The sequence below is a fragment of the Pholcus phalangioides genome, unplaced genomic scaffold (genome assembly GCF_987345545.1).
Source record: "Pholcus phalangioides strain wild (caught in Gottingen) unplaced genomic scaffold, Ppha-v1.0 ptg000041l_1, whole genome shotgun sequence".
Classification (NCBI taxonomy): Eukaryota; Metazoa; Arthropoda; class Arachnida; order Araneae; family Pholcidae; genus Pholcus; species Pholcus phalangioides.
The window spans coordinates 1092285-1117887 of record NW_028301627.1 but is presented as its reverse complement, the minus strand read 5'-3'; the positions used below and the strand labels follow the sequence as shown (position 1 = coordinate 1117887).

The 25603-nt window shown below is 44.5% G+C and overlaps 1 protein-coding gene across 2 annotated transcripts in view; it reads right to left on the bottom strand.

Moving 5' to 3' along the window:
* Positions 1 to 3629: 3629 nt before the first annotated feature.
* Positions 3630 to 25603, bottom strand: part of LOC149065026 (reversion-inducing cysteine-rich protein with Kazal motifs-like) — a 62871-nt gene continuing 40897 nt past the window's right edge. The window contains exons 6-22 of one of the 2 annotated variants that reach the window (XM_089254480.1): positions 22199 to 22280; positions 21884 to 22081; positions 20395 to 20528; positions 20150 to 20302; positions 19124 to 19220; positions 18755 to 19028; positions 17749 to 17885; positions 16992 to 17129; positions 15628 to 15813; positions 15415 to 15531; positions 15244 to 15325; positions 15048 to 15137; positions 8715 to 8776; positions 8469 to 8596; positions 5816 to 5948; positions 5630 to 5731; positions 3630 to 4689 (exon numbers count right to left, since the gene is read on the bottom strand). In XM_089254480.1, coding sequence (XP_089110606.1) covers positions 4256 to 4689; positions 5630 to 5731; positions 5816 to 5948; positions 8469 to 8596; positions 8715 to 8776; positions 15048 to 15137; positions 15244 to 15325; positions 15415 to 15531; positions 15628 to 15813; positions 16992 to 17129; positions 17749 to 17885; positions 18755 to 19028; positions 19124 to 19220; positions 20150 to 20302; positions 20395 to 20528; positions 21884 to 22081; positions 22199 to 22280 — 2547 coding nt within the window. In that variant the 3' untranslated portion in view covers positions 3630 to 4255. The remainder of the gene's footprint in view (positions 4690 to 5629; positions 5732 to 5815; positions 5949 to 8468; positions 8597 to 8714; positions 8777 to 15047; positions 15138 to 15243; positions 15326 to 15414; positions 15532 to 15627; positions 15814 to 16991; positions 17130 to 17748; positions 17886 to 18754; positions 19029 to 19123; positions 19221 to 20149; positions 20303 to 20394; positions 20529 to 21883; positions 22082 to 22198; positions 22281 to 25603) is intronic. The other variant, XM_089254481.1, reaches the window with a different exon arrangement.

Here is a 25603-nt window from a genome sequence, read left to right as displayed (position 1 = left end):
CATTTTTCTTTGATAAAATTATATTTTTGGTCAATGAATTCTTGAAATTTCGTCACACAGCAATGAAATTTTTCCATAAGGATTCGTTTATGAAAATTTTCCCCGAAATTAATAAAAATTTCTCAAATATCACTCTCTCTTTCTTTCCAGAGAAAACTACGGAGGTGGAAATGCAGTATCGCCATCTTTTAACGAATATCAGAACAAAAAACTCTCGATCAACAAAGCGTGGTGCTGCCATCTATAATTTTCATGCAACTTGTCAGAAAGTGATTCCGATGAACAATTCCCACGTGGGGTGAGTAGATGAGCTTCTTGCGAAACGGGGACACAAAAAAAAAACTGTTCATGCCCCCCCCCCCCACATCCAGGAGTAGGGCGGCCCTAGGCTGGGATATTTCGCGGGACCCCGGCCAGACTACTCAAAGGCTCTTCTATAGTTCATGTATAGCTTGAAATAAGCAAAATATTATGAGAATTGCCCGGGGCATCAGGGCTAGAGCCCTGTCAGCCCCGGCCCATGAATCTGTTACAAAGAAACCGGGAAATTTTCAAATCCTCATTCGGTAGGCATTACAGTGTGAAATTGCTTCGCTAATGTGGCACATATCAGCCCAGCTTGTGCCGGATTACTGAAAGTCAATTGGATAATCCCATTTAATACTGGTGGTGCTGAATTCAAATATCGTGTACGTCACTACGAAATTCTCTCTGCGCAACTGGTCTTCTTACGACTGGTGTAGTTTGATGATTGGAGATGGACTTGGTTGTCATCAACTTGTTGAGGACAGCGATTTGGTACCTAAATTAATTAGCCACGTTTTGGCAGTCACTATTGAAGTGACTTATTTGTTTCGAAGATATATTTTGGAAAGAGAGAAAATTCAACTGCCCCTGCGGGGAATCGAACCCACGTCCTTTCACTTTCCAGGTGAACGCACTAGACCAGTGGTTCTCAACCTGGGGCCATATGGCCCCCCTTGTGGTCCTGGGATATTCTAGGGGGGCCCACGGGATTAAATCAGAAGAAAGGTGATCCACGACAGGTGGTGAAGGGAGTCATAGAGAGAGAGCTATGAAGAGAAAAGCTTTAAAAGTGAAACATGGTTGAAAAATATTACTACTTTCAGAATTCATCAGATCCGTCCATAGAACCAGGGGTATCTTAACCCTAGGGTCTTGTGGGCATGACCCGGTCTTCATGTCTATAATGGAGGGAGGGGGACTGCATATATGGATCTGGTACTATGATTTTCATATGTAAGCTGTTACTTCCAGCTAAGTATGGAGGGCCGCCAGAGCAACGGGGGGGGGGTCAATTCATAGTGCACGTTCGTTGGATCGTACCGTATTTTACACAGACCGCTTTTTAACTTATAATTTGACTCCTGCGAGAGATGATAATCTGCCATTTGAATCCGTGCTTAGCCAGGATTCCAGAGATTGATTTGATTTATTAAAATTTAATTCATAATAAAAAAAAATGGAAAGTACCTCACTCTTGGATGAGGGGGCCCTGGATAGGACAGGGGGGCCCACGAGAAAATAATGTGCTTCATAGGGCGCCATGAGTTTAAAAAGGTTAAGAAACACTGCACTAGACTACAGAGACACCGCCGAATCTCTCAATCCTTCCTTGGAGCTCGGTCCAATTCAGATGTACACGACCCATGTACGGTCCCTTTCAGTGTACACGAGCTCCAAGGAAAGATTGAGAGATTCGGCCGTGCCTCTGTAGTCTAGTGGTCTAGGGCGTTCACCGGGAAAGTGAAAGGACGTGGGTTCGATTCCCCGCAGGGTCAGTTGGATTTTTTCTCTCTTTCCAAAATATACCAGTTAACAACTGGCTGTTGCGAACAGAGTGACGTCATCCTTGTTTGTTTGCTTACGTCAAAGATGGCGCTGACATTTACAGCGATGCGGAAATTACGCTGATGGTTGATGAAGCTGATTGATGATTTGGAAAACAAAGACAATTCACATTGCGTCACATCTGTGGGAGGGCAAGACATACCTGTACGCGCAGTTACTCTTGGTGAGCGATCCAAAGTGTTTTTTTAGGCAATGTTTAAAACACTCGCCGTATGGAAATTACAGACTTCGGGAAAGACACCATCGATTATTTTATGGAGTATTAGGAGTAATACTAGGAAATTTCGCTAAACATGGGGATTTTGATATCTCGCTTTGGATCTCTCGAGCCGTACGAGGGGAGAGTGACCTGAAATCTTATTGCAGCACTTATCTCGTATTGCCTTCTCAATCTCGAGCACTTTTGTCAAGTCCTCGTGAGTGCGGGAATTTGTAACGCCGAGGAACTACGCAAACGTAGCCTCGAATACGACTGCGAGAACATTTCCGAAGGGTTTTTCGAATTTCAATGTTCGGTTTTCGACAAGGGATTGGTCCAAAAAAGCAAGAAGAAACAAATTAATTCAAGACAAAGAAGGAACAAGAAACAATCGCGAACGATCTGAGGGGTCATTCAGGTATTACGTCAGCATCGGGGGTTTCGGATTTGCTGACTTATGATGACGGGGAATGGGTTTGAAGGTTGCTTACGTCATCAACCACCCTTTTTGAAGATATGAAAACGAAATTTTGCTGACAGGGGGAAGGGGGGGGGGGGGGAGGGTCAGTGTTTTGCTGACGGGGGGGGGTCAAAAATGGCTGAAAATATGCTTATGTAATACTTGAATGGCCCCTGATGATAATGCAATGAACAATTCCGTGTTCACTCAGTTCACATTCCTAATAGTTAAATCCTCAGGTACTTTCTAATAATAATTTCCGATTTTATAGTCTATATCAGTGTCTCCCAAAGTGGGCAATATCGCCCCCTGGTGGGCAATGTCGCCCCCTGGTGGGCGATGGAATGGTCCAAGGGGGCGATGGAACCTACTGATTTAACATAGGCGATGAGAGGGAAAAATTTCCGATGAAGGGGGCGGTGGAACAAAAAGTTTGGAAGACTATGGTCTATATGAATAGTGATTGTGATCATTTTAGTTGTGAGTGTGCCTGATTATTTAGTATATGATTATTTATTTTTTTACATTATAAGTCCTCAGATACACTCACTCTATCAACGAGTGAGTGTATCTGAGGACTTATAATGTAAAAAACCGCCCCGATGTGAATAGTTGTCCTGTTAAAAATGGCACGGTTTACCGGGTAGCTAACCTCGATATGAGTCTGGGATTTGGTAATTTACTCGTGCAAAAGGGGAAATCGATTCGGTCGGTTAGAAATCATTTAAGGGCACTCCACCTCTTCGGTTTTGTTTTCTTCACGCCGACAGTTTCTGGGCCTCCTGCGCCTGGGGGAGGAAATCAAAATCGGAAAAGTCTTTAAAATCGGCACCTGGAGGCGATTTTGAGGAACTAGTGGTCAAGAAATGAAAGGTGGCCAATTATGTATAGCCCGTAGGAGACAAAATCAGCCCCCCTTTCCCGAGGGGAGGATGGGCCGCGGGTTAAAGATAACCCCGATGTTAGGAAAAATCATAGTAATTTCTATGCCTATGATCGTAGATACGATCAATATTCGGAGCTCCATCATAGAAAGATTTTGATTTCTTACGAACCGAAATGGGAATATTACAGACACCGAAATCGATTACGTTTCGGTAAAACAGCGAATCATATTTATTTTATGGGTATCATCGGTATGTACATCCCAAATACGATCAGGTAAACATCAAGACGTATATATAACACACATTCACACAAAATGTAAAACATAAATTACTCAAGTATGTGCGTTATCAATTAAAAATGAAGAAAAAAATTACACGCGGCAACTCCAAAAGTCGCCAAACGAATATACGGTAATTGGTTCTTTTTTGGTGCTAGAAATCACACTAGGGATGCGCTGCCAGTCCCAGCAAACAGGTTCAGCCAATTTAAGTGGCAAACCTAAAAGACACCAAATCAATAAGATACTGTACTTGGTACTTTTTTGAAATCACACCAGGGTTTGTCCAACAACCATCTTTAGTATACGCTCATGGTGCTGGGTGGAGTCAAATGCATAGATGTCACCGGGGTTGAGAGAGATCATACGAGGGAATACAATTTGTACTAAATATACTGTAAGTGCTTACGGCGTGCACAGGGTCACCGGATATTTCTGCGCTTTCACACTCCGGATGTTTTTCCAATGTGTGATTATATACAGATGTCGAAGGTTATGCAAATCCGGACGGAGAAGACGGGTCCCTAATAATTTTTCCTCACAGTGTACATGTATAGTCTTAGCTACAACGTGTCTTCACGTACGACGCGACGACGACGAAGAGGATCACAGACAACCGAGACGGCAGGGACGGCGGCGACGACGCGCCGCTCGCTGCCGACGCAGCGGGCCTCATCAGGTGGCTGCCGACGATGGCCGACAGCGGCATCTCGGTCAGCAGGGTCGGGCTCGTCTGCTCGACCAGGGCGTGCAGCTTCTCGGCCTCGCGGATGCACGCCTCGACCTGCAGCGCCGAGGACGTCGCCGGGGGCTGGACGATCACCGTGGCGGCCGACTCGAGGCTCGTGTGCGCGTACAGGTCGCACTCGGCCGTCTTGACGTGCTCCTGCAGCTTTGAGGCCAGGGTCGACACGAATGACGGCTGGACGGACCTCACCGTGTCCAGGGCTCGGTCGAGCAGCTTCTGGCTGTAGACCAGCTGTAGGACCGCTCCTGCGAAAAAAAAAAAAAAATGAGGAAAACCATTATAACTACAGCCGTTATAACGAACGCCAAGAGACCGGAGGAATCACTTCGTTAAAACGAAATTTCGTTATAAAGGAATTCCAGGTTACCTCGCATTGTTCCTTTGTAAACTTATTTGGGGGGATTAGAAAAGTGTTCGTTAAAACGAGATTTTCGTTATAACGGTATTCGTTAAAACGGGATTCGACTGTAGTATATACGATATGCATAGTAGTCATAAAAGTTGTCCGTGGAACACTTCCCTCCGCCCCCATGGTGTTAGGGGGGTGGGCAAGGGGACCGTGTTATCGGAACTCGGCATAGCTTTCTCGAGTGTGAAATATGTTGTTCTTTGCTTGACAGAACAGAGGGACCCCCCCCCCCTGCCCCAAAAAAGGCTGCCCGAATGAGAGTCACGCCTTAAGACGACCCCGGGTCTGGTGCGGATCCAGAAAAGGGCGATCACCCCTTTCAAGAGCCAGATAATAATGATATGGGGAAGCATTCCCATGTCCCATGAAATACGGGACTATCCTACGTACCCCGCCGGACATATCGTCTTGGATCTACGCCTGCGCTGGGTTAATAAAGCTTAGAGGTTCCCGCTCTCGATTGGCGCAGCCCCAAATCGCACAAAATCCTCCATTTCGGGGGGGGGGGTGTATAATACGTATCGAATCGTAGAAAAAGCGTCTTTGGCCAATATTTTCTTCCATTTGGTGACAAATTATTTTGCCTTAATTAGTCTGAATTGCTAAAATTAATTTTACAAACGCCAACGAGAAGTTTGGCGGAGCGGACCTTGGCGGTGCTATTTGGAATTTATCAAACCGTGGGAGAGAATGGTTACCATTTTAAGTGATACGTGCGTCTAGCTGCGTAATATTTCCCCACTAGAGGGGGATTGCAAATTGCAAAAGATACTTACCACAAACGGGACAGCAAGATCCCACCGGTATTATACCGGTACAGTTTGGGGACGGTAGAAGGTCGCACTCGACCCGAGAACACCTGCTCTTACCGGGATCACCTACAAAGACGAGAGAACGTGTCACCAACACTGTCAAACACGCAAATCAGGATTCACTTTCCATTTGTATAATAAAGCACTTACTGTGGAAGGGTAGGTTCTTGGGTATGCAGGGTTGCCTGTAATCCACTAGCACCTTGTCGGCCTTGGCCGCGCATTCGTTGGAGTACGTCTGTCCGTTATGGCCGCAAACTGTACCCGTCTGTACACAGTGGCTCTGCGAAGAGAAAAATACAATTGTATAATACACTGCAGTTCATTATAATACACTGGCAGCAGGTCCAGGTGAATTTTTTTCAACAATCTCGTTTATTGAAAAATCTAGGGTCGTATCAACGATTTTTGTGGGGAGCTGTGGTGCTTGTGATTCTGCCGTTGCCTGCGGGGGGGGGGGGGAATTGAGAGCCGGATAATATTGCAAAAACTAAAATGTCCCGTAAAATGCGGGACGATCTTAAGAAACTTCAGTACTTAACGCGTCGAGAGCCCGTGATAGTCTAACGGCCCTGCTTAGCCCCTCCCCCCCCCAAGAAAGACGCTGACTGGATCATAGCCCAGGACTTGAAATACCAGACAGATATCCAAGTTCATATTCCTTACGGAACCTCTAACGCAGCGGTTCTCAACCTTTTTTGACTCGCCGAGCCCTTTTCAGTATATAATTTCTATGGCGGAACCCTGTTTGACTCGAGGAGCCCTTTATTGTACATAATTTTTATGGCAGAACCTTGTAGGCTTCTGTTATTTACTTATCTATCAAATTTACTGATTCATTTTATTTTCCTCGAGTCTCCGCGGAGCCCCTGGGAGTTGTACACGGGCCCTTGGGGCTCCGCGGAGCACCGGTTGAGAACCGCTGCTCTAACGTAAAGGGTATCGGTTGGAGAAGTAGCAACACCCTCCCATCAACCTATCTACCCCACTTGACCAAACATGAGAACACTTTTTCAAAGTGTATGGGGATAAAAAAAAGTGAAAATGTACAGTAAACGCAAAATAACGTAAAAATTAAACATCTGTGGGAGCAGAATGCACCATAGCGCCCACAGGACTTCCTTTCAAACCGAGCACAACTCAGATCTATCACCATCTATGGGCGATTTACTACCTAGTGAGTTGTGCCGCAAGTGTAACTGTATGTGTACCTAACAGTCTGAGTGCGTATGCAGTTCTGTGCTTGATTTTTCAGTGCCGCCATCTATATTTCAGAAGTGAAGTGATCTATCAGATCCTTTTGAAGAGTGACCTTCCTCCTAGTGAAAGATCTATCAGATCCTTCCGAAGAGTGACCTTCCTCCTAGTGAAAGATCTATCAGATCCTTCCGAAGAGTGACCTTCCTCCTAGTGAAAGATCTATCAGATCCTTCCGAAGAGTGACCTTCCTCCTAGTGAAAGATCTATCAGATCCTTCCGAAGGTCAAGATTGGTGACAATGGCTGGTCAAGGGGAATGACCCTGTACCTTACAGAGCACGGGCCAGGGGCGTAGCCAGAAATTTCGTTCGGGGGGGGGGGACCAAAGTGACAGAACAATGGATTTGGCCATCTTTTTCCCTTTTTTCGGTAATTTTCTCACATTTCGGGGGGGGGGACCAGACCTCCAAGTCCGTCCGTCCCTGGCTATGCCCTTGGCACGGGCCCTTTCCCGCCCACCTCAAAAGATTTCATATTCGATCAACCGACAGCTGCAAGTGCGGGGAAAGAGGCACCCCCATGCACTACTCCACAAAATGCACCCTCGCAAAGGAGTCACATTTTGGTGCGCCTTCAGAAGAAATCATACCTTTATGGAGAGCGGAACTTCTGGAAAGGGCAGACCGCACGGAGAAAACTGGAAAACTTATACGCCTTCTTGAACCTAACCAAAACGACTACATGCCTATAGAAGCTCGTCCACAAAGTAACAGGAAACCCTCGATGGCTGCTTCGTCAGAGGAAGACTCAGTGGAGGAATAAAGTGATAAAAGGACGCTCAACATCGCCAGTGAACTGCCCTCCAACACATCCGAAGATACGTTTTCAACTTTCAGCTTAGATACGAAAGCAACATCATCTGCCCCCGAAGTGGCACAATGTCGCGAGGCAGAAGATGAACTGCACACGGGAAACACTGCGCCCCGAGGAGGCGAATGCTCGCGAAGCAGTTTCTGACATTTTTGTAAATAACTGTTAAATATGATATTTGATGATGAAGACATTCTGGAGAGGTAGGGCTTCGCTGGGTGGTGCGCATTTGCAACATCGGGAGCCACAGCTTGGTAAGGAGCCAGATGGCAGAATTGCATCAAATTAGGTCGGAACGAGCGGCCCACAGGGACACCACTAATGCTAGGCTGCTTGATGGGAGGGGGGGGGGGGACTGGATAGTGCCCTCATCAGGGATAAAAAGAGGAAAGAAGGCTGGGTGTGCCGGACCGGGTGGCCTTCGAATGTATCTCGAGGGCTTCCCGGTCGGACACCTTCAGCACTCTCCAGCACGGACCAACTCAGCCGAGTAAATGGCTAATATCCCTAGCGGGACAGAGCCAGGTCCCTGCCTGGTAAGAAGAAGAAGAAGTGAAGTGAGTGATGTGTTATGATTGAATTACATTCGTACTGTTTGTAGATCTGTTGCTGTCTGTGGCGAGACTTTTTTAAAGGGGAGATCGGCTCGCATTCGCGCCTTGAAGTTGGGAACCACAAAATAGCCCAGGACTGGATTGTAGGCAGGAGCGTTATTATTCTTGGACACCACTCACCAAGCACTTGCCGTAGTAGTCGAGGGTCTTGCCTTCCTGTAGCAACTGGCAGGGGTTCCGGTGCTCCCGGTTCTCGGTGTCGCAAACGGGCATGGCCGGCTGCCGGTGGCAGCTCACGTTCGAATTCACTGCGATCAGGAAAAAAAAAAAACATTGTAAGATGGATTCGAATCATTGAACTACATTAAGACTCAATTACACAATATATTAAGATTCAAACTAATTAATGGAACTGTGTGGACTCACCGCAAATATACTGAGGACATTTCCGTTTCAGGCTCAGACAGACTTGTCTTTTGGGAAGACACCTGCGGGAAGAAAGATGTCATCGTAAATTGCTTCTGAGAAATTTCAGACACTTTTTGTACCTTATATGTACTACGTTTAAAAAAAGTCCGCGTCCTTTTTGGAGTTTGGACATTTTCCTCCAATTTCTAGACAAGTTCTGGGCAAATCGTTCTGAAATTTCAATCACGTGAACCCCATGCCTGTACTTCACAATTTCCAATGAAAACTTAGTCACGAGCGCAATTACGGAGACCGACAAAAAATTATATAAGAAGAAGATGTTTTTGATCAACCCTGTATGATAAAAAGCTGCAAATGGTTTGTAACTTTCTCAAAATATTGCAAAAACTTCGTGCAATACTCGTGTGCATTTTCGTGAGAATATCTCGTACCTTTGCGAAGATATAATTAGATTGATATAATATTATTGTAGACACCGCATTTTATAGGACTCTGATACAAACAATACAAATACAACGCCACAACAGGCAAATTGCCCAACGAGGTGGCTGACTTAAGAACATCATGGATCCCCGAGCCATTTTTTGGAGGCCCTACCTACTACTACCACACATGCAACCCCCCAGCCCCCCTCGCGGAACCCCCCAACGAATCGATACATGCGGGAATGTGCGTGTAAATATTTACACGCATATTTGCATATTTAAAGTGATTCTCTTTCGTCCAGCGCTCACTATCGACATCCAAAGCCCTTTAATCGACCACGCCAATAGTGGTCACAATGATGAAGGAGATGTAGACCATTTGTTAAAAAATGGGTCTGGCGCTCTGTTTAACTGTTTCACGGTCACTATCGACAAAATTTTGAACTTTTCTCATATCTGTACCACAAAAAATCTCCTTTTGTGAGAATAGCTTTCCTCCAAACCAAATTCAGATATAAAAACTATTTCAATTTTTATTAATTCTTAAATCGAATATGAATTTATGGGACACCCTGTACATGTGAAAAAAAAATTATTTGTAATGGAACTACTGCTGCCACTTATGGAATAAGAGATACTAACCCCCTGCCCGGCAAACATAGTTCGCCATACGGGGTTCCCCGAAGGGAGCCACTTATGGAATAAAAACAAAACTACTCGTCATAAAATTCTTCAAGTAAAATTGGTTATTTGTGGTGAACGGATGTACCGCATCGAAACGAATTTATGGCGTGATATCATTTTATGTTCATTTTGTGTATGCTTTGACCTTTGAAAACCAAACACACTCAGTCTCCGATCTCATTGAGGTATCGAAGCGTTCCCGGAGGATGGGTGTGTCTGGAAATTTTATTAAATATCTTCAGAATAATAAATAAAAATATTACATATACACTGCTGGCCACCGTAAATGCAACACCCTGAAGGAAGCATGCAAATAATATGAAATTTACAACATGCATTAGCGGAGGTGAGATCTTGCAAATGATTAGAATTTCAGCTCAGACGCACATCACGCGCGCCTGTGGCGCCACTTCAAAGCGCTATTTAAGGCTTGGAGATTTCGACGATTTGAAGTACGGCAATTGTGTTTTTCTTGTGGTTTTTTCAAAAAAACGATCAATTATGCAGTAGAAAACAGCGATCATCTTTTGATCGAGTATCCGAGTTCGACAGAGGAAGGATAGTGGCCTACCGAGATTGTGGATTATCTTTCAGGGAAATCGGTAGTCGTGTTGGACGAAACCAAACAACTGTAATGCGGATATGTGATCGTTGGATGCAGGAGGGTACGACGGACCGACGTGTTCGATCGCATCCACCTCAGTGCACCACTTCACGTGATGACAGGCGTATTGTGCGTATGGCAGTGACGGATCGCTCAGCCACATCACGAACCATAGCACAGCACATTCAGTCTGTACCGCATCATCCAGTGTCTGCGCGTACCATTCGACGCCGTTTACAGCAGAGTGGTCTGTCCGCAAGACGTCCATTGCTTCGTCTACCCTTGACGCAGAACCACAGACGTCTCCGACGCCAATGGTGCGATGAAAGAAGGATGTGGACGGCACAATGGAATGAAATTGTCTTTACTGACGAGTCACGCTTCTGTCTGCAACACCACGATGGTCGGATTCGAGTCTGGAGACACCGTAGAGAGAGGATGCTGAACAGCTGCGTTATGCACCGCCACACTGGTCCTGCACCGGGTATTATGGTATGGGGCGGTATTGGATATCACTCTCGCACTCCTCTAGTACGCATTGCCGGTACTTTAAAAAGCCAGCGCTACATCTCCGAGGTGTTGGAGCCAGTTGTCCTTCCTTACCTTCAGGGCTTGCCCACAGCCATATTTCAACAGGATAATGCGCAACCACACGTGGCACGCATTGTCCAAAGGTTCTTCGTCAATCGCCAGATTGAATTGCTTCCCTGGCCAGCTCGCTCTCCGGATCTTTCGCCGATAGAAAACATGTGGTCCATGGTTGCTCAACGATTGACCCAGATTACATCCCCAGCTGCCACACCAGATCAACTTTGGCAACGCGTGGAAGCTGCTTGGTCTGCTGTACCCCAAGAACACATCCAAAGTCTCTTTGAATCAATGCCGAGGCGTGTGGCAGCGGTCATCTCCAACAATGGCGGCTACTCTGGCTACTGATTTTGGCAGCAACCACACTTCACAGAAGTCTATAAATTTAATCATTTGATGCTTGGTCAACATGTTATCTACAAAATAAATATTGTTGCGATATCTCTTGTCTTTCTTGGTGTTGCAATTTGGGTAGCCAGCAGTGTAGATTGCACATATAAATTCACATATAATCAATGTTCGTCAATGGACGTATCATAATATACGGAGGAAGAAATTAAAGAACTCCGAAAGGTATAACCGCCAGATCACGCTCATCCTACAGTAAAGAGTTGATTTGAATAATCGTAGTATCGCCAAGACTAATTAAAATTGATCGTCTCTGGAATATAATCTCAATTTACAATTTGATTAGACATTCGTCGGTACAAAATGTCGATAGGCGCAACGTCGCTTGGCTCTCAGTGGATGAGTTTCAGCGACGAGGCCGCAGATCGTATATTCTAGTAGGGTCCGGGCGAAAGCACCTAGCGGTACATAGTCGTCATCAGCACCTCGTTTACGCTTCGTGCCAAGCCATTCGGTATGGATATGATGGAGATTTTCGTCCAGGAATTGGATCAGCTGGCGAAGTCGGTCGAAGTTGATCGGGCTCCGAAGTACGCGTCGCTTCCAGCAAAGCTTTTCCGTTATCCGGAATGTGTGGCCGAAATGGAACTGTTTAGTGTGCGGGGCAGGAACACTGATAATGCTGTAATGTCCCGACTTGACCACAAAGACACTTGCCATTTTGTGTATGCTGCACAACACGAATGAATGAACGGCAGAAGTTTGCCGCGGACATTGCAGGGACTTACTTATCCCGTTGCCGAGATCTCTTCCAGACATATTTCTTTTTTACAACATATTTTCTCAGGACAATATCTGGCACGATTTTGCGGTTTGGGGGCCCCATGCCATCTCATCTGTTATCTTACACTTGCCATATTACATATACAGGATACAAAGAAATACAAACGTACGAAATGAGAATCTTATTTTGAAATATAAAATATCCATCGAAGCGGGTCATCTCGCTTAACACCTTATTGGTGAGCAAATGGGTTTGATAAGAGGAGATATGATCGAAGTGTTCAAAATTTTCAATTGGATGGATAGGATGGACCATGAACTTTTAGTACACCGCCAATCGACTGCTTTTACAAGGGGACACCAGTATCGATTGGTGAGGGACAATGCAAGGTTATGGTGTCTCAGGGAATTTTCTCCAATAGGGTTGTTAATAAATGGAATAGCTTACCCCCGGGGGTAGTAAATTGTAACACAATTGACACGTTTAAAAAGAAATACGATAAACATGTTTGGGTAAATCGAGAAGCTCCATCCATACTTGAAATAAGACAACCTCGTTGGCCATTTTGCCTGTTGTGGTGTTGTATTTGTATTTGTATAAATGTTTCCTATGCAAATTCCAATTTCCATCGCATGTTTTTCGCTTACAACACATGCGGAATTTTCACATGCGCATAACCAATTTTTTTATGAAACTTGAAGAAAAATTGGGACAACACGTGCGACACCTCGTGTGGAATTTAGATTGTGAAAATTTGTTATTTAATGAGATATGAACGTTTTTAGTAAATCATTTTTAACCGCGCATGAGCAAGAAATATCAAAATTTTTTCCCATAATTTGGTTGCCAGGAATATAGTGCAGCTCATATAAAAATTCCAGTTGAATGTGCCGTGAAAATTCGGAAAGACATACGCAATATCGTGAGCTGTAATTGAAGTTACTGGCTGATAAGAGATTTTCCACAAATTGGTTTTTCTCGATTATTTTATGTATTCGATTATTTCAAAAATAAGCCCTCAGCTTTACGCAAATGAGTGAAGGCATGTGTCTGATATAATATAATAAACTGAAGAGCCAAAAAAACTGGTACAGTCATGCGTATGCAAATAAAGAGATATGGAACCAATCAGAGTACGGCGCTGCGGTCGGTAACGCCTAAGTGTCTGGCATAGTTGTTAGATCGGTTACTGCTGCTACAATGGCAGGTTATCGAGATTTAAGTGAGTTTGAACGTGGTGTTATAGTCGGCGCACGAGAGATGGGACATAGCATCTCCTAGGTAGCGATGAAATTTGGATTTTCACGTACGACCATTTCACGAGTGTACCGTGAATATCGGGAATCCGGTGAAAAATCAAATCTACGACATCGCTGCGGCCGGAAAAAGTTCATGCAAGAACGGGACTGACGAGAATCATTAAACGTGACAGACGTGCAACCCTTCCGCAAATTGCTGCAGATGTCAATGCTGGACTATCAACAAGTGTCGGCGTGCGAAACATCACCGATATGGGCTTTCGGAGCTGAAGGCCCACTCGCGTACCCTTGATGACTGCACGACACAAAGCTTTACGCCTCGCCTGGGCCCGACAACACCGACATTGGACTGTTGAGGACTGGAAACACGTTGCCTGGTCTGACGAGTCTCGGTTCTAATTGCTTGGAGCTGATGGACGTGTACGGGTATGGAGGCAACCTCATGAATCCATGGACCCTACATGTCAACAGGGGACTGTGTTCAAGCTAGGGGAGGCTCTGTGATGGTATGGGGCGTGTGCAGTTGGCGTGATATGGGACCCCTGATACGTCTAGATACGACTCTGACAGATGACAGGTACGTAAGCATCCTGTCTGATCACCTGCACCCATTCATGTCCATTGCGCATTCCGACGGACTTGGACAATTTCAGCAGGACAATGCGACACCCCACACGTCCAGAATTGCTACAAAGTGGCTCCAGGAACACTCTTCTGACTTTAGACGCTTCCGCTGGCCACCTAAATCCCCAGACATGAACATTATTGAACATATCTGGGATGCCTTGCAACGTGCTGTTCAGAAGAGATCTCCACCCCCTCTTACTCCTACGGATTTATGGACAGCCCTGCAGGATTCATGGTATCAATCACCTCCAGCACTACTTCAGACATTAGTCGAGTCCACGCCACGTCGTGTTGCGGCACTTCTGCGGGCTCGCGGGGGCCCTACACGATATTAGGCAGGTGGACCAGTTTTTTTTGGCTCTTCAGTGTATATTCCTGGCAACCAAATTACGGAAAAAACCACTCGCCGCCTGGCAGTCGAGTGGTTAGGGAACTAGCTTCTCTCTATGTGCAGGTCTGGGTTCGAATCCCGGTTCAGGCACGGATGTCTACTACTAACCAAACACTAACAAATTCCCTGGACGGATCATGCTGATCCCTTGGGGAATACGTGAAGGTCACGTTTTCATTTAAATAAGGGGGGGGGGGGAATGATATTTCTTGCGCATGCGCGTTTGAAAATAATTTACTGAAAATGCTCACATCTCATTGAATAATATAAATTTTCACATTCTAAATTCTACACGAGGTGTCGCATGTGTTGTCCCAATTTCTCTGTAAATTTCATGAAAATTGGTCGTGTGCGTGTGAAAACTCCGCATGTTGTAAGCGAAAAACATGCGATGAAAATTGGAATTTTTATAGAAAACATTTATATCTTCGCAGAGGTACGAGATCATACAGTATGTATTAATGTAAAAAAAACCAAACACATTGAGTTGCTTTCTCATCCAAGCTCATGGACCCTCCCTGAAACCACGTGTGCGGGGGGGGGGAGTCCTAAGGGATCCGTGGACCCTTTGGTTAAGAACCATTGGTGTATCCCAGCATTACTATGTTGCATGCACTTACTTCTTCTTGCTGCCACAAGAATTCCGCTGGCAGGGGTCGTTGTCCGAACATGAACCGCTCTCGAAGTTGCTGTCTTTCAGACCGGAGCATCTGCACAAAAGGGGTGGGGGGAATCCATCAGTTAGAGCGAATTCAATCAAGACATTTGGAAAACATTCTCAGAAGAAAAATTAGGAAATTTATATATTCGTCTTACTTGGCCGCGCATGCGCTCGGGTACGTTTTGCCGTTGGATCCACACACGGGCACGTAATGTTCCGGGCATCTGCAAGACATACCTGTAGTAATTAAGAGACGCGATTGGATGAATTGAGCTACTAAACATCTCCAATGGGATGTCACTGAAGTTATATTGAATCACACATACCAGTTCGGTACTCGACGGTGACTTGGAACTCGGTGCTCTCGCATACCTTCATGCACCTCAGCTCACCGGCGAAGCAGAAGCACAGCGAACAGTTCTCGGCGTATTGGGACATGTGATCTGTACAACAGGACAGAGAATCGTATATTAATATCATTGAGAGCAACCCCCGCAAACCGAATCTGAATGAAAAAGGGAGTACCGAACCCATCTTACCGATTTCGCCACCACGAACGGCGCACCGTCCTTTCCCCAGGCAGGGCATGGCGACGCAGTCCTCCAGCACGCCGTACTCGTTGCAGTAGCAAGCTCTGTGGCAGAACTTGCCGTGGTACTCGCGCGGGATGAGCACGTAGCTGTCGCCCGGCACCACCAGCTGCGACATCGCACCCATCTTGCAACCTGTTGGCAAGAAGAGCGGTAAATAAAATTGAAGATGCGAAATTTGGCGAAATATACATAGGAATTCGTAATAATAAAGCATTGCGGCATATATTTCCGGCCACCTACCTCCTCCTCCTAACCATAGCATGACCCATCGCTCTGTCTCAACAAAATTTAATGCTGCCCACGAATTACATTTTGTTACATCCATAGTCCAATTATAATTAACCATGCCCAGAAATCTCACCAAAAGGTTTAACTTGGCGATGTAAAAAGTTGCCAAAATTACCAAGATCATTTAGTTTTGCCCGCATAACCAAATTTGAATAAATCATGACCAGCAAACACGACGAAAAGGGGTCGATTCTTAGGGGGATTCGACTTGGCGATAGGAAAATTACCCATATTCACTAAGGTAATTTAATTTTACCTTCAAGATACGTTTTGATGCATCCACAACACAATTGGGATCAATTGTGGTCGGAAATCTCAACGAAGGGGCCAACTTGGCGATATGAAAAATCGCCAAATTCACCAGGGTCATTCGATGTTGTATTCAGGGGCGTAGCCAGAAATTTCGTTCCGGGGGGGACCACTTTCATTTCGGGGGGGGGGACAAAAGTGACACGAACAATGGATTTGGCCATCTTTTTCCCTTTTTTCGGTAATTTTCTCACATTTCGGGGGGGGTGGGGACCAGACCCCCAAGTCCCCCCCTCGCTACGCCCTTGGTTGTATTCAAGCTCATTTTGTTGCATCCATAATCCGGGTAGAACAAAGAGGTTGTAATCCTCCTCAGGATTCTTAGGGGGATTCATAGCTCCATAGGGTAGATTAATTGGAACGTGGACAGAAATCACGACGAGTAAGTTAACTTGGCGATATAAAAAGTCACTAAATTGAATGTGGTAATTTGATGTTATCCTCCAGCTACATTTGGAGGATGCATCCATAATCCAATGAGAAACGATTGCGGTCAGAAATCACGGCGAAAGGGTTAACTCGGGGATATAAAAAAAAAATCGCCAAATTCACCAAGATTATTTGATGCTGTCCAAGAGCTACATTTTGTTGCATCCGTAACCCGAATGGCATCAACGGTGTCAAGAAATCTCAACAAAAGGGTAAACTTTAGTGTATAAAAGTCTTGTACCCATTAAATTAATTCATGAGTTGGAAGAGAAGTTGCTAGTTACCAGAGACGCATTGGTGTGGGAAACAAGCTTCACCGGCGTGGCAGCTTTTGTTGACCATGCACACCTCGTTGGTCTTGCAGGTGCCAGCTTTGCAGGGATGCGTGACGTCAGCAAGGTCTCTGGTGTAAGGCACCTCCTCTGTAAAAGAAAACCATAACACATCAATGTCATCGATATACCGTTCAAACACGTGATGAACCTGAAAGACATTTTGGCGGGAATTTAGCAAATGCATCTGTGATCGGAACAGGATTCAAACCGTAGACTAGTGATTAGAGCCGTAGGTTATATAGGGAAGTGAATAATTTCACAGAGTATTCGTTATCGATGATGATCAATTTCTCCTGTTGCCAACCGCCGGGTTTGGCGAAATTTCGACAGAGGATGAATGCATCCATAATATATCTATAGTCCATCCATCACGAGAAGACACTTGGTCACGCCTATGTGCCATTAAACCGTGTAGCTATCTAAATGGCGAATTCAGATAGAACATTATTCATTCATACAACAATGTTCTTTACGTTTGGTTCTTTCAGTGTCATTTTGGCGTGAGAGAGGAGAAAGAAAACGGGGCGAATTGGCGTCAATGCAGCAAAGCAATATGGACAAATGTCTTTTCATAGAGAAAAGACTGTAGTACAAGGACTGTAGAAAAGACACCCTTTCTGGATGTGACTAAGCGAGAGCTTGGCGATACTAAAGTTGAACTTGGTGTTTTTCTTTCCTCTTAAGCATTTTTGTAGGATTAGCTTACCTAGATAAGGACCCAACGAGATGCAGGATCTGTTCGCTTCCGGTGACGACAGGACATCGCACAGGGTTTCGACAGTCTGGCCCTCCTGTATCAGCTGCCTGTTGATACATTGGCTCAATATCCTGATGCAGTCTGACCTGAAAAAAAACGGAAAACAAAGGCATATTCAGATCTCAACTGGAATTTTGACTCGAAATAAAAAAAATCGCCAATATTAACCATTTAAGCGTTTTAACCTCAAATAGTACACACTTCTGGTGTTTCACGATCTAAACTGTTCACGAGTTTATCATGATTAGAAAACTCGTTTGTCTGCATTTTTGGTGATATTAGAAAGTCGCCAAACATTGCGCAACTCAGAATAACAATAATGTTACAATTATTCACGGAAAATTTCGGAAAAACTAAAGTGGTACAAGTGAGTGAGCGAGAGATGACCATTGGCGAGATTTTCAAAACTGACTCGATTTAGATGGCTTCTGATGGATGCTTGGCGTTTCTATTCGTGTTTGTCAAATCACTTCCATGTATGGCTTGGCCAACTAACTAACCGTGTGGTGGCTCGGTCCATATCCTACGGGATTTCTAACCGTAAAAGCCATCACCGGGGGTAAGCCAATCACATCTCCATGTGGACATCTCATACATATTCAATAAATTCCGAGATTATTATGAGATATACACATATGAATATTGGTGCCAAGTAAAAGTATTCATGCGTGTTTCAATTTGCCGCAACGATCGCTAATTGATGGTTGTCTCAATGACCAGTACCGCCAAAGCCATTCATTCACTGGACGACTGCCCATAATAACATTCTACCTTCTATAAAATATAGGCAATTCTTACAGGTGTAGTTCCCAAGGTCTCCCTATGCGTCTACATAACTCGAATTCAAACCATCTGACATGATACAAATATGCTCAGTGAAACTTTTTTGGCGGATTCTCGTAGTTTGGCGATATTTTCGAAGGCAAATATGAAGGAAACTGGAATGTGAGTTTACCTGCATATCATATTGATGTGGCCTCTATTATGGCAGGGCTTTATCTGAAGGGCGCACGCGATGGTCTTCCACATGTCCGGGAAGCACGACTTAATGTCCAGTACGGGGATGTTGACCATTGGCATTTGTATGACGCCCTGCTCCCAGAGCTGCACGTCACGCTGGGCCGCCCTGTCCGTCTGGCTGTTGCAGTTCCTGAACAGTTCGACTGGACGGTTGTTGAAGTTCGTGCAGTAGGTCAGTCCCTCGCAGCCAAGTTCGCATGGCTCGTCGACTGGCGGAGAGGGGAGACAACAAAAAGGGTTAATGTAACATTTGTATTTGATGTCTTTTTTCAGCTGAACGAGAAATTGGGATCGAGATTCTTACCTTCAGCCAAGCACTGGTACATCGCGGCCTCCGCCTCTGAATATTGACAGGTTCGGTCGAAAGCGTCCCATGTCTTCTCCCATTCGTTCGTATACGTCTGAAATTGAATAGAAGAGATACGTCCAGTTATTTGGCGCCCTTTTTCATCGCCACAGATTAGAAAGAAATATGCAAATCAGTGAACGAAATTCGTATCAGTCAAACGTAATCATGAGAACAAACCATTTTTTTTTTCTTCAGAAAAGCAAATCGCCAAATAGGTGGAAGGAAGATGTTGCCAATATGGGAAACCATAGGGAAAAGATTAGCATGTGGTGTAATCTACATGATTACCTGTCATCAGTAGAACTCGCTTTTGAATCTGGCATTTCCATTTCAGATCAGTTAAAGAAAGCCAATCTGGAATTAGGCCGCCAAATATGTGAGTGATTGTCGATATGGAAACCCTGTGAAAATGGTTAGCACGTGGGTAACATCTGTTTCATTGCAGGTGACGGATAAAAGTACAATGTGCATTTGGGATTGCCCTTGGTGATTTATTGGAAAAGGCCAAATTAAAATTTAACCGCCAATACGTGAAAAGTTGTCAATATGGAGGGGCGGGGGGATAGCACGTGACAACATACATCTGATTGCCTATCATTAACGAAACTCTCTTCTAAATCTGACGTTGCTTCACCAGATCAGTAAAGAAAGCCAAATTGGAATTTGGCAGCCAAATACAAGAAAGGTTAATAATACGGCATGTGCTGACATCTGTCTGACTACGAGCCACCGTTAAAATTAGGTTTTGAAATCAGAATTGTCTCTGAACGCTCGTAAAAAAAGGCTAAACTCGAATTTGACCACCAAATATGTGAGAGAACGCCAATATGGAAACTGTGGAAATGATTTGTCGGTGGCGGCATCTGCATGACCAATGAAACTCTCTTTTAAATCTGGAGTTTCCACTCCAGGTCAGTTGGAAAAACAGTCTGCGGAAAAAATCACCAAAAAACGATCAATAACTTGAGGACTCATCCATACCTTTACACATAGCCGATGGCAGATGTCGGTACCAGCTTTGAAACAGCAGTGCAGCTTGGCGCTATCCATTCCCAAACCATCCAGGTTGGATACGGACTTTGGTTCGTGTTGGATGGAATCCGCGTTGGCGAGGAAACATTGCCACAACCTGTCCTGTAAGCAATAGGAATTATATATTCGTTATGATTGGATGAAATATCGGGTAAGTTCAATCGTTCGATCGATTACATGAGAATCAGACTAACGTGTGGCATGGGCTGCCCGCATCCTCCGGCGATCAGATTCTCGACGATCTCTTGACCGATGGTCTGCGTCCTGAGTATATTGCGACATGCCATGCGACATTCTGGATCCGATGATTTGTCGCAGCATTGGAGATCTGTCACAGAAAATAAAACATTAGAATCAATATCAACAAAATCATTTGCTTGGCGTGATTTTGGTGTTACAGTAATAACTTGTTATTCAACCAAACAGTAGGCTTTGAATGGCCTGTTTTTTCACTTCACTGAAATATGGTCTGACTATAGTATAATATGCTTCACATATCAAACTTGACCTTCATTCGATCTGCAGGGCATACCAAAGTTTCGACGGACTCTACAAATGTTGGAAATCGCTAAAACAGTGTTTTTCCTAAGAGCAAGATTTTTTGCACTGCGTGCAGCGTACGGGTGAGAATTGATTAAAAAACTTGAATTTTAGGCATTTTAATCAATCCCCCCCCCCCCCCATCCTCACGCTACACACGGCGCAAGAAAATTTGCTCTGAGGAAAACATCACTTTATATACGGTTTGAATGCAGATTAGTCCACTGTGAAAAGTCGCCAAATGTGGCATCTTCCATGTCGTATTATTTTTTTCCAATGGATTGGAAGCATCGTTCTCTTGCTAAATTTTTGCCACTTAAAATGATTTCACGAGTAGAGAAACAATTTTAGCCAAGTGATGAGCCAAATCGACGAAAAAAAAACTTGTGATTGGCTAAGAATATGTCCAATTATAGCCTACGCGTAGACTGACCATATTTCGCTAAAGCAAAAACAGAACATAAAGAAACCAATCATTGCAAATTGATGCAAATGTATAATCGTTAGTTTTCAACCAACGCAAGGTAACATTATCAGGTTGCATCATAATCAGACCAAACATCAAGCCACGAAAAAATCGCCATCGGAAGCAAAAATGCAATAATCCTATCCAAAACAGTACATAAAGTCAACTGTAGAGAAGCCGAATGGTCACTCGATTTTTGGCGAATTCAATTCTTTATTTATTCGCCAAATAAAAAAAAAACCATTGTGACTTGGCGTGGTTGTGATTTACACCGCAAATTGTGGACAATGATTATTATTATTTATTGTCCGATTAAGTCAGCGGTTCTTAAACAGGGGTCCTTGGAGTGATATCAGAGGTTGTGTGAGTTTGAATGAAATAACGATTAAATGCGCTAAATATTATTTTGTAAACGGATCCGCGGCATTTGTCTTATTGGCGGGGGTCCCTGGCCTTAGTTATATCGGCACAAAGGGTTAAGAACCCCTGTATTGTATAGAGGAAAAGAAAATGTAAAAGGAAAATATAAACTTTTAAGCATGAAAGGTTACACTAGTGGGGCAATAACTTGACGCCAACGAAATGGCGCTAAACTCCATGTTCACCGTTTTCACTGAAAATTTATCAACACTTGATATCGGTCAAACAAAAGCGATACTGAGAAATTGGAAACTGACTCTTGGACGGGTTTTCGGCCGGCGTCGTTTGGGTGTAGTTCTTGGCGCACTGGATAACATGGGCATTGCCCTGGGAAGAGCAAACGTTATCGACGTAAGAGCGCAGCTGTTGCGACGGGATGCCGTTGGCTGCAAACAGCTCCTTACAGGCAGATTCACACTCCTTCGAGTTAGATTCTTCGCAACACTGCTGTCCGGCTGCAAAACAAATAAATAAATAAACGCAATTAAGAATCTTCGCCAAGGAAACAATCAAACTTTTGGCATGTTTGGCGGTATTTGAGTCTTTGCCCATTTTTTTATGCGCACTCTTACCTTTCTGGTGCTCCAAGCACGCGTAGAATGTGATTTCATCGCTGAGGCGGCAGGCTTGACTTAGATCATCTTTGGTTTGTGCCTAATAACGACAACAATACAGATTATTACAGAAAAGCCATGGGGGGAAACGCTGAACACGAATACCTTAGAGCTTTAGATACTTCTGCGCCTGATGAGACTGGTCGAAAGTTACTTGTCACTTCACCACCAGGTGGCGTAAACATTTGAGCTCATTACAGTTGTTTCTAACCAGAGGTACGCGTGTCCCTGAGGGCACGTGACCGATCATTCGGGGGTACGCGAAAAAAATTATGGGAAAAATGAGTATAGCGACAAAGGAAGAGGAAAGCATTTTTGTTACGGGCAATTATAAAGGGGGGGGGGAGCTAGATCTTCCCACGCATTTCTTAAGGGGTACTCAGTATTTCTATGTAAGAAGTTGATTCCCAACTTCAAGGCGCAAGTGTAAGAGCTGATATCCCCGTTAAAAAGTCTCGCCGCATAGAGCAACATGTCTACAACGGTACAGTTATTAAATCATTATACTTCAGTTATAGTTAGACAATTTGATGGCAGATGGCAGCACTACACATAACAAGCATTGCACAGAAACAAACCTCGCGTTAGTTAGGTACTCAACACGTGCACGCATATTCCGACGTGCACCGATTCGTCAGAAGTTCCGCAGAGGAATATGGACGAGGTGCATGTGTCGTTCAGTAGCGTTCCTACGCATTTATTTGAGTAAGCAACATTCTACGCATTTCTGGAGGATATGGCAGGCATTCTACGCTTTTTAAAATTTTCTATTCATCCCTAGAGTAAGCAAGCATTGTAAGCATGTTCTTGTAAGCAAAGCTTCAAGCACTTTTATAAGGTGAGCAAGCCTCCTGCGCATTTCTAGCGATACGAAAGCCTTCAAAATTTTCAGGAACACGCAATTCTTCCACTTATATCTGGAGATACGCAAATCTTCTACGCATTTCTGTAGCTACGCAAATCTTCTACGCATTTCTGTAGCTACGCAAATCTTCTACGCATTTCTGTAGCTACGCAAATCTTCTACGCATTTCTGTAGCTACGCAAACCTTCTACGCATTTCTGTAGCTACGCAAACCTTCTACGCATTTCTGTAGCTACGCAAACCTTCTACGCATTTCTAGAAATACGCAAACCTCCTACGCATTTCAAGGAGTACGCAAGACTCGTTTATATTTCAAGGGGTAGGCAAGACGCCTACACATTTCACAGAATAAACACACCTTAAGCGTGTGTACATGTCCTTACATTACTAAGGACACGTAAATCTCATGCTCATATATGAAGTAGTAAGCAAATCTGCATATATTCCCCCTTTAGGGTGCGAAAGGTTTCTCACGTGTATTTTTGGCTATACATCCTACACATTTTAAGAGGGGCACGCACGCCTATCGCATTTATAACGGTGCGTAAACCTCGTACGCATACCTAGAGGGTAAGACAGCCACCTACTTACTTCTGGGAATACATAAGCCTCCTACGCATTTCAAGGACACTTGGCGATTCCAAGACATATGTACGACTCTTGCGTACTCCTAAAACCACATACGAGGCTTGTTTACTCCTAGAAATGCATTGAAAGTTCGTTTACCCGCAGAAAGGTATAGGAGACTTGATGATTCCGAGGACGAGGTTTGTTTACTCCTAGAAATGCATTGAAAGTTCGTTTACCCGCAGAAAGGTATAGGAGACTTGATGATTCCCAGGACGAGGCTTGTTTACTCCTAGAAATGCATTGAAAGTTCGTTTACCCGCAGAAAGGTATAGGAGACTTGATTATTCCCAGGACGAGGCTTGTTTACTCCTAGAAATGCATTGAAAGTTCGTTTACCCGCAGAAAGGTATAGGAGACTTGATGATTCCCAGGACGAGGCTTGTTTACTCCTAGAAATGCATTGAAAGTTCGTTTACCCGCAGAAAGGTATAGGAGACTTGATTATTCCCAGGACGAGGCTTGTTTACTCCTAGAAATGCATTGAAAGTTCGTTTACCCGCAGAAAGGTATAGGAGACTTGATGATTCCCAGGACGAGGTTTGCGCACTCCTAGAAACGCATACGAGGCTTGTTTACTCCTAGAAATGCATTGAAGGCTCGTTTACCCCCAGAAAGGTATAGGAGACTTGACGATTTCTATGACGAGGCTTGCTTACCACTAGAGATGTGTACGAGGCCTTCTTAATTCTAGAAATGCGTATGTACCTTACTGAAGTGTATGCAATATTCGTACTCATATCTACGTGGTAAGCAAGCCTTTGGCGTTTTTTCCTTTTTGCTGGAGTCGAAGGCTAGCTAAAGAGAATAGCGTATTCCAAGCCGAGATTTTTTGCGATACTCAATGCTGTTAAACGTGCGGAAGAAATGCTTTGTCCAGTGACAATCTTGACAGATAGCGTATCTGGCCATCCTAGCCATGCAAGATCCCCGTTCACGTACGGAGTATTGGTCTTATCCTACGCGCTCACGACAACAAGATTAGTCTGGGTCAAAGCGCATGTAGGTATTGCTGGAAACGAAAAAGCAGATCAACTTGCCAAGGGGACGACAGCATTAAAATCACTGGTTGTTGTACCTTGGCCGAGGAGTCATGCGCGCAATATCTTGAAAGACAGAATGCTTCATCTTTGGCAAGCTGAATGGAACGAGAACACAGCGAAAAGACGCCTACAAGATACAACGTCGAGTGGCTTCGCGCAAGCGTGTGCCTCTTAACTGAGCATGGTGTATTTCCGACATACTTGCAACGCTTTGGACGACCACCTCACAATGCTTGTATGTGTGGTGCTACGGGCTCGCTATGGCACTACGTCTGCCAATGTCCACACACATCAGCGTTTCGTTTTAGTCAGATGTCACAAAGTCAGATGGCGGCATTCAAGAGAAGAATACTAAAAAGTCCGATGAACTTCTCCCGCATTCAAAATTTGATGCAATTTTTAGACCGTAACCTGTATTTGCTGCACGATAAGAAGGAGGGTGGACTACGGAAGGAGCGGGATGAATTTGAGCCTTCCAGGCCAGTAAAGCTGATATAAGGGAGAGTCTACAACTTGCGGCCACGTAGGGGTACTGGAAATTCACGAAACTGATATGGCGTTGAATGGCGAACTTTTACTGGAGAAATAATAAAAAACTTGACATGTAAACGTGGTGAATCAATGTCACCCGTAATCAAGCCGATGAAGCTTCGGGAATGATGAAATTCTCCTATTTGTCCGGGAGAATTAGGATGTGGGATACTTATGGAACAGAAATGTGCGCGTAGAACGAACTAAATCACCCGGGTGTCCTAACATTGGCGGACCAGGACTCCATGCGACGCAAACATGACATAGTTTTGTCGTTGTACGGCGTACACGACTACA